This window comes from Periplaneta americana, chromosome 15 (assembly GCF_040183065.1).
Source record: "Periplaneta americana isolate PAMFEO1 chromosome 15, P.americana_PAMFEO1_priV1, whole genome shotgun sequence".
NCBI classification, from domain to species: domain Eukaryota; kingdom Metazoa; phylum Arthropoda; class Insecta; order Blattodea; family Blattidae; genus Periplaneta; species Periplaneta americana.
In genome coordinates, this window is record NC_091131.1 from 100,418,867 (window position 1) to 100,434,324 (window position 15,458).

The following is a 15,458-nucleotide window of genomic DNA, read 5'->3' on the forward strand; positions in this document are numbered from 1 at the left end:
TTATTCATCAAATCTATACTAATAATAAATCTGTAGCCGAAATTTTTCTGGTATTTTCGATTTTCAAAAAATAATTGGTCCTAACATATATAATTAACCACCCTGAAACCGAAAATCGCTTTGTTGAAATTTTTGTTTGTATGTCTGTCTGTCTGTATGTTTGTTATCTTTTTCACGCGATAATGGCTGAACGGATTTCGATGAAAATTGGAATATAAATTAAGTTCGTTGTAACTTAGATTTTAGGCTATATGGCATTCAAAATACATTATTTAAAAGGGGGGTTATAAGGGGGCCTGAATTAAATAAATCGAAATATCTCGCTTATTATTGACTTTTGTGAAAAATGGTTACATAACAAAAGTTTCTTTAAAAATAATTTGCGATACGTTTTATTCCTTGAAAAATTTTGATAGGATTGATATTTAATGATATAAATGAGTTTTAAAATTAAAATAACTGCCATCTAACGCCGTATAATGAAATAAAAAACAAATGACTTCATATATAAGGGACCTTGGACAGCAACAATCGAAAGCTATGAAAGCTAGCCTACAGAGAATGTTTCTGTGTTTGTATGAAGTAATATCGGAAGCTAAATTAACCGATTTGTATAATTAATTATTATTTCACCATTGGAAAGTGTAATTTCTCTAGATGGACATAATGCTATAATGTTATTACAGTAACTTCTAATATAATATAATATAATATAATATAATATAATATAATATAATATAATATAATATAATATAATATAATATAATATAATATAATATAATATAATATAATATAATATAATATAATATAATATAATATAATATGTAATATAATTTAAGTTATTTGAAGGGTTCAGAACCATAGTGGGCCAAACTCCATTTACTGAATACGTAGAAAACAAAGGTTAAAATTAAGTTATTACCATAATTCAATGGAAACATATAGCAAGTCAAATAAAGTATAGATATTAAATCTAAATGATGTCAATGTTCATTAAACTATGGTTGCGTGTAATAACAATTAAGAAACATGTTAAAGGAATTGTCATTGCACCAATGAGTGTCTCTGGACCGAAATGATCGCATTTTAATTATTTGGATGCAATTTAAATTAAGTAACATATTAAACGATTTATCCTTTTATGAAACACGAATGTTCCCTGGATCAAATGTCCTATTTTAATTATGTAATTACTTTATATTTATTTCTAACGGGTGCAGCGGAGCGCACGGGTACGGCTAGTGCATAATAAAATAAGAACAATTTCCATTCTTCGTTGCCATCTGCATGGGAAGTCAACTATTTTCAGTTGCATAATAGATAAAAAAATTGTCTGTGCCGTGAATAAGAGAAGTGTATTCCAGTGTCCTTAAGAATAGCTGTGTTTTCGCTTTGAGTAAGCACACAACGATGGTCTACTTTTATAGGTGGTTATTTAACGGCGCTATATCAAGTAGGTTATTTAGCGTCGATGGAATTGGTGAAAGCGAGATGATATTTGGCGAGACGAGGTCGAGGACCCGTCACAATTCTAGATTACCTAGCATTCGCCTTAAAGTTGAGGAAAGTCTTCGAAAAACTCAACCAGGTAATCAGCCCAAGCGGGAATCGAACTCTTTGCAGCTCCGATAAGTAGGCAAACACCTCTGCCGAGTAAGCTTCGCCGATGGCTGGTATGAAGCCACTCCTCCAAGCCTTGTCATTAACAAAGTTGCAGAAACTCTGTAATAACGTATACTATATTCTTTCACCTTCGTGGTTTTTTTATGTTTGTATGTTTTATTCTACAGGCTTCGAGGCAGACGTGCAGAATGAATGTGCAAGTACTTTTCCATTACATCAAAAGAAATGTAGTGGAATTTTACAGCAAACTGGGTGTCACATTAGTCACTCTACTCCTTATGATAGGTGCGTTTATTCTTCAGGGAAACTGACACATGCAGTAATATATTTTATCTTGACAATCGACCAAGGCGTAGCTCAATGAGGCGACAACTTTCACAAAAATGGAGTTCCGATCACCGGGAGATTCTGGGATGGAAAGTCGATGGTACAAAACATGCGACTATGAATCTTCAGCAAAAGTGGCAGCAGGGTGGAAGCGATAAAACCCTGCGCATTGAAAGGAGGGATAGATTACATTAAAATAAACGAAAAATCTATTATATGTTTTGAGATTAAGTGTATGGCTAATTAAATAATAGCATCGAAAGTTTAAATTCGCTGGCAACGTCGCAGTGCCAAAGATTCCACACGGAGGCATTGAACTCATCCGACGTGAGATGTAAACAAAATACTTCGCATTACAAAATCAAGCCACTGCTTCGGTCCAGATTTTCCTCGACAAATTTAAAATCTCCTCTTCCCGGTCAACAATTTCATCAGGTCGTTGTCGATTCCGATTGCGAAATGTTGGAATTACGCTGTCCATATCACGAACCAGCTAGCAGACAGTGATGAATATTTCTGCACCTGATAATGAATGAATGAATGAATGAATGAATGAATGAATGAATGAATGATATAGCCGTCATGTCCCATGTAGGGCAAAGGCCTCCTATGCTGGGGGTAGGACCCCCTTTACAGGGGTGGCTCATGAATCTCACTTGGTGAGCCAATCCAGGCGAGTTGTAGATACTGTCGTGGTGCGGTTATTAATCCTGTTAAACTTTATTACTCTCACCACTTTATTCTTTGGTACTTTTATGCAATGTCCACGTATTACTAACATCAGAACTTAGACAAACACTGATATAGCTATTTACAATATTTTAACTAGCACTTCCATGAAAACTGACTTTACTATTTACAATATTTTAATTAGCGCTTTCACAAACAATGACTTTACTATTTACAATATCTTTACACGCATATTTTCAATTTTCAACCAACACTTTGAAAATCACTGAGTTCACTATTAATTTATAATATTTAATATCCTACCGGAAACCTCTCTACATACGCGGGTAGAACGGCACGCAAGTTGCGATACGCCAACTTCACTTAAGATCGGAAGATCACGTAATACTGTGACAAGACGACCTTGACCATCGAAAGAAAGTCGAGAACAGCTGATCAGTGTTGTCACGTCTAGTCTTGTTAGTCAGGTAACAAATTTGCAATACTTTTTATTCATTTTACACGAAAACCATCAATTCTATTGAAATACGACAAAGGAAAAATATATTCTTTATTACATTCTCTATTGTTATTGACAGAAATTAAGATCCTATGAATAGTAATTATCCACAACGACGACATATAAGTTTTCGGAAAAAAAAAAAACTTTTTTTATTTCGAAAACTATAAACTTCCCACCAATATGATATTAGATATTTTTGTTATACTCAATACGACCAAATCGCTCTGCGTTTCTGCAGGGTTATTTCACTTCCACACTTGTAAAATATTTAATCACCATCATGTGAACCATCAGGTTAGATATGAGGCGTAACCCTTAATCCAAAGTTCAATGATCGAGGTACGCTACAGCCAAAATAGATTTTTAGTTCCATTTTACATTTATCAACATTACCATCGGGTATCTTGTTCATTCGTAATGCAATAAACAAGTCATTACCGCACCATGTGACTCAAAAAGTCCGTAAATCTTCTATAAAGCATGACATCTCTGGTGGCCAACAAGGTAGCGAAAATATTTAAAATATTTATTAAAATATATTAAGTGGAGGTTGGGATTGAAGACTACATTTTTACCGACTCGGAATGTGACTCCATTAAAACTGCTTACGGCTCGGATTCAAACCAAAATTGCTTCCTACTCCACAAAAAATTGCTTCAGACTCCACATAACACTGCTTCAAACTCAGAATCATAAAAAAATGATTGTGGCTGCGTTGTTTTCTACTTCAACTCAACTCAAAATTGCTTCCGACTCCGACTCAACCCAACATTGCTTCCGTATCTGACTCAACTAAAAATTGCTTCAGACTCTGAGTTAACTAAAAATTGCTTCAGACTCTGACTCAATTAAAAATTGCTTCAGATTCAGACTCAAAACCAAAATTTATTCCGACTCAACCCAAAATTGCTTCCGACTCAGACTCAATCCATTAATGTTTCCGACTCAATCCAAATAGTGCTTCCGACTCAATCCAAATAGGCCTAGTGCTTCCGACTCAATCCAATATTATCGAACAGTCACTCCTGGCATTCCCTCTCAGTTATCTGTCCATACATCATCACTCAGTCTAAAACATGTAACATCGGGTGAAACACGCCTCCTTGTCTGGACGTAAACAACTGAACAACTATGTAAGTATAAATATAATAAACTTTTTAAAAAATGCTGAATCAGCTCACAACCTTTCAAAATTATTAATAAGCTATTAACTTAAATATTTTCAGACAAATATGGCATTCACCACGACGAATTAGACTGCGTGCTCTCCTACCAACAGCATTTGCATCACAGCTTTTTCCATCCCTTTTAAATTTATACATTAGGGGCATTCCATGTCAAATCAACACAAAAAAGTGGACTTTTCAACCCGACCACCTCAGATTTCATTAAATTTGGTGGGATGGTAAAGAACCTTAAGTTAAGTAATTATATAAAATTTTAGCCCTCAATAATGCACGATATCCATACAGCAATTCTGTCAATACGAGAAAAAATGTAAAAATGTCGCGTACTATGTCAATAAAAATAATTCATAACTTCTCTTCTAATTGAGGTAGAATCTTAAACTTCGGCTTATTTTAAAGCTAAGGGATCATACGTTTCAATAAAAATAGGTTTGTATCAAAGTAATGAATTCTTTATTGAATGGTCACGTGAAACACATTTTAACATTAAATATCTATAAATGCGGGACATAAATTATTTCGCGAAAAATGTATGTTATAGAGGTAAGAGTATTCTCCCCTTGGTGTAAGTTTCATTTTGGAAACGTTTCAGGAATATCAGTAAAAAAAATATATCAATGTATTGGTTTGTAGCACTTGAAACCGTCTTACACCAACACTGCATGCGCGCGAGTTTGTACTTGTCTGATAAGCTGCGTCGTAGATATGTCAGGCCGTCATGAGTGGCAGTTTACAGAGTCTTCAATTTATACAAAACGTGCAATCTGTTTCAAGTGCAGTGTCGTTAGTTTTCGTAGTATGTGGTAGTTTTGTGCGATGTAATGGAGTAGCGTTTTAAGTTATAGGTCTATGTTTGCTGCAATCCCTTCGAGAAATCAAGGCATTGTAATTAGAGGAAAAATTTAAGAAGTGTTATATCGTGGATGCTTAATGTATTTCCTGATTTAAAACAGGAACAAAAGGTGTGAGCTATGTGTCGCAAAGAAATAAAAATATAATATAATGCTATTACGCAGAATCCTCATAATGACTCTAGTAATGAAGAATACGTCGACTCTACAGCAAATGTAAGTTCATTAAATGCAAGTCTTTTTGACCAAGGTGTGTTCCTTATTAAACAAGAAAGGCTACAACAAGAGAAATATAAGAGACAGAAATTTTAAAATATTGTAAAAGACAAAGTCTTCGATATTAAAGATGCCGAGGAACCAGGACCTTTCTGATTCTGAAATTTTGTCTCAGTTGCAGGAAAATTTTCAAAATTCTGGTAAAAGTGAGAAAATCACCATTTTAACACTGCTACCTAAAAGCTGGAGCGTAAATAATATAAAAAAAGTTTCTTTCAGCTTTCGAATACATAATTCGGAAAGCCAAAGTCCTGGCAAAGGGAAAGGGAATTTTGTGTTCACCTAATCCGAAACCTGGAAAACCCTTGCTCGCGGCTGTTGCCGGTAAAGTTAAAGAATTCTGTTGTTCTGACGAGATAAGCAGAATGATGCCTGGTAAGAAATATTTGTTGCGATTAAAGAATCAGGGAGTAAATCACATGAGCAGAAATTAATTATATGCAGTGTTTAAAAATTCTAACCCTGACCAAGAAATTGTATTCTAGCTGGAGTTAGTGGACTATACTGTCTGTGTTTGTGTCCTTATCAGAATGTAAAACTTATGCCGGAAGCAATTTATTAAAGTTTCAGGTCTACGTGGATTTCAAGAAAATTTTTCTTTATACTTTCCAACTTAACATTTCTTGGCTACTATGGTGTGCAATCCTCCTCATATAAATTGCTTGTTCAGGAAATGTACAGGATGTCCTGAACCATTCAAAATAAGAGAGGGTTTAGAGAAATGTTTCGTATAAAACTTCAGTGAATCAGTGACCTACAAGCAGTGGATGACGACTGACCGATCAACGCTTGAGACTATAATGAAACCCACAGACAAATTTTTCGACTATCTCTTGGAGAAACTTGGTGATTTACTGACTCACTCATTTATATCATCTGGACAAAGTAAGTTTCTACGTGATATGAAATCATTTCTACAGCCATGCCTGCTTATTGTGTTATGCGACTTCGCTGAAAACTATTATTTCGTAATCCAAGATGAAATTCAGTCATATCACAGGACTAATGTGCAGACAACCATTCATACTTTCGTAATATATTATAACGAATCGTCATCCGGTACAGTCTCTATTAAAAATCTGGTAATAATTTCACACTGCCCGAAATATAACACTACAGCTGTACATCTGTTTCAAAAATATCTAATGGAGTCATTAAAACAAACATCTGTAATTCACCATAAAAATTATATATTTCTCCGATGGATTCTCTGCTCAGTATAAAAATAGGAAAAAATTTCCTGAATCTCACATTACATGGAGAAGATTTTGGATTTCCAACAGAATTGCATTATTTTTGCATATCGCATGGCAAAAGATCTACGACGTTGTAGGTGGGACACTTAAAAGGTTTGCGGCTTGTGCTAGTTTACAGAGACCATCCGATAAACAAATAACTATACCTAGGGAATTGTACGACTGGACAAGGGATCATCTCCCAAACATTAATACCGTTTATGCGACTAAAAAAGGCTATACTAAAGAGGAAAAAATGCTTGCTCTTCGATTTGTAAAATCCACAGCAGTGCCTGGAACACAAGTTTCATACAGTCCTGCTGTTTAGGATGGGTATTATACTTGCTAAGCAGTTTTAAAATGCAGCTGAAACAACGCAGCATCCTGTCTGGAAAGATGATCAGGCTATTTCATCTCAGCAATGAAAGGTAAGCATTTCTTACAGAACTTCAGGTTTAACAAAATCCATGTGACAATTTATTTCAGGTAATAATTTAAAAAATTCGAATTATGTACTACATGTTAAGTTACATAGTGCCATTCAAGAATATGATCAAATATAATTAAATACAACGAATGTGTGGGACATAATTATCGCGACTTACACGGTTAGCTCACGCTTGCTGTGACATAATAATTTTTATCTTTGTAACCTATGATGATTCCAAGTCGAAACTTATCAGTTCATTATATCACTAATTGAGGCGTACTATATATTTTTTTCATTAAAATAGAACCCCTGCATTTTTAAATATGAATATATGAAAATTGTTTCACCATGTTTTTTTTAGTGTAATTGAATACATGCAGAAAACAATATAAGCAATAAAAACTATCACATATTAAGAATGTGTCACCCAATTTTTGTAAATTTATCTGGAGACGTTGTTGAGATATATAATTTTAATTGAAGCGGCGTGCTTACAAAAATATGATTTTTCTTCATGTTTAAAACGCCACTGACAGAAAACGAAAAGCACAGGACATATGAAACTCGGCAGTTTTAGTTAGCGCGGCAGGTAAAACAAACCCTCAAAATTTGAAAGAAATCTGAGTCGGTCGGGTTGAGTGCCTTGTTGATGTGATATGGAATGACCCATTATATATAACATTTTAACATAGTTAATATCAAATTGTACAAATTTAATTTTAATGATGTGACCTAATGAGAATATTTAGCCTTAATTGTATAAGGTTAATATCATGCTGTACCTTTCCTTGTTTTATACACATACGAGAATCTATCATCAGTGTTCAGCTTTACCATGTACAGTTTACCTCAAGAGGCACGAAACTTATATACTTGTAAATGCCAGCACGTGCATTACTTACTATATCATTAATTGTTAGATCAACTATCACCTATTTTAAAATTGTTTGCATCTCATGCACCTGATGATGACTTTTTAAAGTCGAAAATATTAGTGATTTTGTATTAAATATTGTGATGTAACAGATTATCTGACCTCACAAACTGAAAAGTGTATTTGACTGAAAATTTATTATATATAATTATTAATTTCAATCCAATAGTGCTACCGACTCAATCCAAAATTGCTTCCGTCTCAATCCAAAGTTTCTTCCGACTGAATCCAAAATTGCCTCCGACTGAATCCAAAATTGCTTCCGAATCAACTATATAAATGCTTCCGACTCAACTCCAAAATTCCTTCCGACTCTGACACAACCATAAAATTGCTTCCGATTCCGATACAAGCGCAAAATTGCTTCCAACGCCGACTCAAACCAAAATTATTTCCGATTCCGAATCAAACTAAAATTTCTTACACCCAAAATTACTTCCGATTCCGACTCAAACTAAAATTTCTTACACCCAAAATTACTTCAGATTCCGACTCAATCCAGAATTGCTTCTGATTCCGACTCAACCCAAAATTTCTTTCGGCTATATAACCAAAATTGTTCTCAGAATTTTAGTCAACTGTAAGGAATTCAAAGCATTTTTTAAATTGTTCTTCGATTCCAGCAAGTGAAGTGAATTTTCCCATGTGTCTGGGCAGAAAAGTCATGAAGCTGAATGTACACCACAAATGTCTGTGAATCTTTTCATATTTAAATACCATGTGCTATCATCCTTACCCTAATATGTCTCAATTCGTAGAAGTTCTTAAAGGTATGCAAGTAAACATATGAAAATGATAGGAGAATCACAATCTACGAGGCACCGAGCAACGGCAAAGAAGTTGTCAGTTCAGTCAGTCATCAGTTAGTACCTACTGTAAGCACCAGATGATGAAATCTGGGTATGCCAAGATAGTATGCTGCAGACATCTCCCAAAACAGTGAGGCTGTTAAGGGTGTAGAAACAATGTTTTGGAAAGCACGATATTGCATTAATACTTTAATGTTAATTTAACTTCTTGTATGTAGTATTTTAATGCATCGTAATTGTACCGGCGACTATGTCTAAAAAATAAGTAACACTTCAACCACACCAGCTATTTTCATTACGATTTACTTTACTGTATATGCTTGAGCTTGTTGCTGGCAGTCCTAAGTCTGAAAAATCTTGCTTCAAATCTTGGCAAGGAACTCGAGAGCCTCCCCAAATGACCACTCATGGAATTAGAGTAGTTTCACGTGCACCGCAAGGAATTCCGAGTCCACTGTTATTTTCATTCTGTCTTCATACTTCCCACATTTAAATTTAACAAAATGGAGTAGGCCTATTCTCGTTAATTACTTCATAATCGCTTCCTCATTCCATGGAGCGTACTTTCGAAACAACAATGCAATTGATAGCGGAAAAGATTCACACATAAATATGACGCCAGTGTGTTGTAATAATAATAATAATAATAATAATAATAATAATAATAATAATAATAATAATAATAATAAATTAGAGAAAATTGAATTCATTCGGAAATTAATTTCACAGCAGTTAAGTACTTTAAAATAGACTATGTTAAATTAACTATTTCTATCTTCATACTCCCCACATTTATTTTCGCACCCATTTGTGCACGAATAATAATTTGATATTAAATTAAAAATAAGTTCAATATATTTTCATTAAGCTGTTACACGTTATAAAACGTTCCACGTGAATCTTGTCTGAGTCCATCTGTCGTCTGCAATTACAGATATACAGCAAATATTTCCAACATGACTCCCTTTGTATCACTGAAATAAAGAAGCATCAAAATACATTATTCATTTATTAGTTAATACGTCATGATTTTCGCAAAAGTGAAGCTACAAAGGACTTGGCATGGTTCTCAATTTCCTTGCCAACAGCACAGAAAACAAATTTTAATCAAACTACATAATGTGTAACCACATAAAAATTAGGTCTGAAAGAAGTTTATCTACATAATGTCATAAAATAAATTATAGATCTCACTATAAACTCAGACACTGGTAATTCCTGCAAAACAACGCTTGTTTTGAAGAACTCACGAAACAACACGTGTTCGTGTAGAGGAATGTAGTCTTCTCAGCTGGCGAAATAAAATGTTTGTCGCACGCCAAATTACATAGATTAAACGAAATTTCACGCATCCTCATTCCTTCAACAGATGTTCAACTATCAAAGCGCAACTTTCTTTTAACAGCACTAATACAATACAGCCATCTTATCCGCAGAATTAAGACAGCTTCAGTGATCCATTTATTTCTGAACGCCGAATCTGGCGTATATTAGAATTCAAAACTGGATTCGAAGGACATCGAGATTTCTCGCCTGTGGAAGAAATTGTGTGTTACTTTGCTACTGTTTGTCTAGTATTTTCAAACTTGTGGCCTACCTCTGAGTCGTATTCATCCAGTGAAAAAGATCCGGTTATTTACTTTATCTGATGCTTCATTTTCTTTTGATTGCATATAGAAAAACCATAGAACTCAGCCACTGAAATATTACATTATAAGATATGTCCGTACTATTACAGAATCAAACCCGGCTCGGATCGATGGATTTTTCAAGACGCCAAAATCCGGAGTGCATGTCCTCCGGAAAGAACTTTAAACAGTGTGTCCCGTGTCGGAGTTTGCGGCTCGTTAAATACTTCCGAGCCTATGTTAGAGACTCTGGAATAAATTCCTCCATTCTCGCGTCCTAGTAATACCTTAGTTGCTTAATAGGTGACTTCGAGGCGATGAGCTTACCACTTGTCCCTCTGCCCCCTTTCGGTAAATAAGTGCAATTAAATTCCTTACAAATTAAGAAACCTTCGCTAGGGACTCTGGAACTAGAGGTTAAATGAATGCATACCATGATACCCGGACATTTTCAAGAATTGCATTCCTGAATATTCATTTTCCCTAAATTCTACAAATCTCGTAATAAAATTAAGGAACTTGTTGAAAAAGCACTTTTTTCAACGATTTTAAATATTAATTTATTCGTCAAATCAAATTTGACATTGTTGAATTTTTAACTTACAATACAAAAATGAATCAGAATCAACTGAGTAATGAAATAATAATATTAGTGTGCGTATTTTGTGTGTTTTCTAGAATATTTATGTAACAGAATTCAGTCAAACAATAACATTATTCTTATGAGTCTATTAAAATTAGAAAATGTTATTAGTGTGTTTATAAATCAGGCCTTATAGTAAATCTTGCCGGTTGTTCTGTATGGCTGTGAAACTTGGACTCTCACTTTGAGAGAGGAACAGAGATTAAGGGTGTTTGAAAATAAGGTTTTTAGGAAAATATTTGGGGCTAAGAGGGATGAAGTTACAGGAGAATGGAGAAAGTTACACAATGCAGAACTGCACGCTTTGTATTCTTCATCTGACATAATTAGGAACATTAAATCCAGACGTTTGAGATGGGCAGGGCATGTAGCACGTATGGGCGAATCCAGAAATGCATATAGAATGTTAGTTGGGAGGCCGGAGGGAAAAAGACCTTTGGGGAGGCCGCGACGTAGATGGGAAGATAATATTAAAATGGATTTGAGGAAGGTGGGATATGATGGTAGAGACTGGATTAATCTTGCTCAGGATAGGGACCAATGGCGGGCTTATGTAAGGGCGGCAATAAACCTCCGGGTTCCTTAAAAGCCAGTAAGTAAGTAAGTAAGTAAGTAAGTAAGTAAGTAAGTAATATCAAAATGAAAGATAATAATTAATTATAATAGGTATAATAATAATAATAATAATAATAATAATAATAATAATAATAATAATAAATTTTATAGATATCGTAAATCTCCGAGTTTGGCGATAGTTCAACCTGGCAACCCTGTTTGCGTTGCCTTTTCTTACCTGACTTGAACAAACTGTTGCACAGTGGTCTTGACTACTGCTTAACTTAAATGTTGCGAAAAGAGTTTTCTGAACGCACAGCAACCATGGTGCTTGACCACATGCTTTGTCTTCACCGATAACACACGAATTCCTGTGTCTCGCAATCTCTCCGTTGACTAAAATCTGACTGCATTTATTTAGAGTAGCGGTGACCAAAGCGGGTGTCGTGATTACATCGTGTAATCACAGACATTCAAACGGGTACGAGGAGTTTCCTGTACATTGCTGTGTGTTTCATTCACGAACTGAAGAAAAGCAGTGGCGGTATCATGTCTCTCTACAACCTCTGTCTCTACAAGCAGTAAGAGGTGGTTTCGTGAAGAATGAGAAGGAGAACTTTTTTGTTGTTCTGTCGAACAAAATGTAATATGTCTACTTTGCTCAACGGTTCAATTAGGAGTAGGACCTCATTAGAAACATTAATTGCCACGCTGAATAATGTACCACCACCACCACCACCACCACCACCACCACCACCACCACCACCACTACTACTGACCACTAAGTATGTGTTTCTATAATTCTTCTGTACGTGTATAAATATTGACATTTTTAGTTCTTCTCCCTAGAAGGATAAAATTAATAGGTTTTATCTCAGTTTTGATCTTCTTAATCTTCTTAATCTTTAGATAAGGGTAACTATTTATTAGTTATTCATTTAATAATGATATTGTAGAAAAACTGATTCAACATTATATGCCAACGAATTGTTAAACGTCAGGAATTGACATGTCTTAAATCATAGCCAGAAAGAGAAAGATGAGATAAATAAATGTAAGGAAGTTAGCTACCTAATGGGTTTGAAATATCGCGTGCTCTAAAGCCTTTTAATATAACAGAATTTCTCAAAACAGTAATGATTAAAATAGCTTAAATAACTTATCTATAAGAAGTTTTTAATTTTGAAAAACTACGAATTTCTCGACCGAGTATCGAGAGAAGAATTTATAAAATTCCTGATGTGTTCAAGAGAAAAGTAATAAAAAGAAGCAAGAAAAATCGTAGCCTATATTATTCACTGGCTCTTGATGACAGCAGTGACATTACTGATACAGCAAAGCTTGAGATTTTTATCTGCGTGATTGATTAAGATGTTAATGTAGGAACCACCACTGGCTGTAGTTTTCATGCCAAGTACCTTTCCTCCGCCTCCTTACTTCATAGGCTGACTGTCGCATGTAATCACTGCAGTTCGAGTTTTGGTCACCGCTGATTTAGGCTGGTATTCATAGTCGACACTTTCGATTAAAGTGTCCTTTGGAAGACGCAAAGTATCACTTTTCCTTGCACAGTCGACACTTTGGTGCAAAGGGACACTTTGGATGAAAGTGTAGTTCCGACCACACTTTGAGCTGAAAGTGGCACTTTGTATAAAAATGGCGGACGTCTTGGAAATTGTCGAATTATTAGAACGTGCGGAAGAGATGGCACAATTAGTGGACAATGTACAAATTAGAGATAGGCCTAAAGACAATCCCGTGGAATTTTATAATGATATAGAATTTAAAAAAAACGGTTCCGATTTGATAAAGATTTGCTTATATTTTCGATGACTGGTTGACAAAAACGAATAATAGACGTTTGTCAGTGCCACCAATAATACAGTTATTGACTGCATTAAAATTCTATGCTACAGATATGTACCATACATTAATATATATAATATTATAGTTCAGGTATTTCTGTAGTAACATTCGTATATTTATAACCTCAATTCGATTAGTGATATGTAGGTAGATATGCCTATATAACCTATTTTTTATTACTGAAACGAATTTTTTAACTTAAATAATATTAAACTAACTTCAATCTAATGTAGGCATAATTATTTTTAAATTAGCATTGAGAGATCTCACGTGCCTGCCTTCTAAGCCGATTCCATAATTATATTGGGTTTAAAATGATTTTGATTTTTGTTGACTACCTGTATTTTGAGATAAGATTTATCTTGGTGTTGATATAATCATTACTGTTTTGATACCGGTAATATATATTTTCACGCCGGTAACCAATACATCTACTGTCTCTAGTTCATGTGCAGTCATAACCTCACCATGAAAAGAGATCTCATACTATTAGGCCTATTTTGTTTTGCATTATAGAAACATTTGGCATTCAAAATATTCCTGAAGAACAGGCAATAATGGAAACGAGAGAGAGAAAATAGTAGTAATAATAATAATAATAATAATAATAATAATAATAATAGCAGTAGTAATGTGTTTATCTCATTCCTTTTTTACTTCTATTCACTATTCACGAAAAAGACAAAAATGAAAATAACGGAAATAACACGATATATCAATGAAGCAGATACGTATAAAACCTAACCTAACGATATAAATTTAATGATTACACAAAACTTAACCTACTCAGTCTAACTTAACCTAACTATATAAACTAATAGAAGATACGTAGGCTACAAAATCTAACCGAACTGTATAAATCAGTGGAACGGATACATACAAAATCTAACTTAGCGACATAAATCAATGAAAAAGATATGTACAGAACCTAATCTAACTATATAAATTAATGGATCAGTTATGTACTGTACAGAACCTAATCTAATTTCACCAGCAGTATCACCAACTATTTAATAAAATGCTATATATCTGAACTGACTGAAATAATCTAAACTATCGGCAACAAAAGCTAGAAACTGAAATAAAACAACTTTAAATTATATTTTCTTCCTCGCGCAATCAATAGGCTCCCAATTCAAATTACAAGCATTGTAATTTGTAGGTTATACGTCATTAATTTGTTATTGTTTGTTCACTTGTTTTGAAAGGCATTGTGGGACTTCTATTACCAACCAAATTGTAACTCTACACTTTGCTGGCGTAAAGTGACACTTTGTGAAGTGCACTTCTTCAATCGTCTATGAATACCACTAATATGAAAGAGCCACTTTCGTCAAAAGCGTCACTTTGCAAAGTGGTGATATAAAGTCTCGACTATGAATACCAGCCTTAGAGCCTGAAGTTCTTAAAAATAATAGTACCAACACGCTGCCCATGTAATTAATAACAAACATAACATTATTCAGCATGTCCGACAAAGCTTGCATGGTACAAGAAACTAAAGAATTTCGGAGTACAGATGGGACGAGAAAAACTATTGCCAGAAAGTTTACTATACCCTCAGCATTGTTGTGTACTTACACCACTCTAGCCCTCATACTGAATTGTTAAGTAGGCTGGTATTGAGCCAAGTAAACAAGGTGCATAGCCTTACCCTTTATTATATTTAGTTTACCATTGCATTCGTGTCATTGGCGGTGTTTACGAGATATCTCAATGGTTTTGTAACTCGTTTTTCTTTCATGGAAATCCTGTCTAAATATAAACTAGTCTGAACTAGTTCCAAGTGTTCGCGGAAAGCTGTTGGGATACACCACCCGCTCTGCTCGCGCTTCCGGCTGAAGATTCTGTACGTATATTGTCTCCTGCGGAGCCTTCCAGACCAAATTGTTATACATAAAG

General features: G+C 34.6%; 1 protein-coding gene across 1 annotated transcript in view; it reads left to right on the forward strand.

Moving 5' to 3' along the window:
- Positions 1 to 5,082: 5,082 nt before the first annotated feature.
- Positions 5,083 to 15,458, forward strand: part of LOC138715727 (uncharacterized) — a 94,165-nt gene continuing 83,789 nt past the window's right edge. Inside the window, exon 1 of the mRNA XM_069848785.1 lies at positions 5,083 to 5,396. Coding sequence (XP_069704886.1) covers positions 5,332 to 5,396 — 65 coding nt within the window. The 5' untranslated portion in view covers positions 5,083 to 5,331. The remainder of the gene's footprint in view (positions 5,397 to 15,458) is intronic.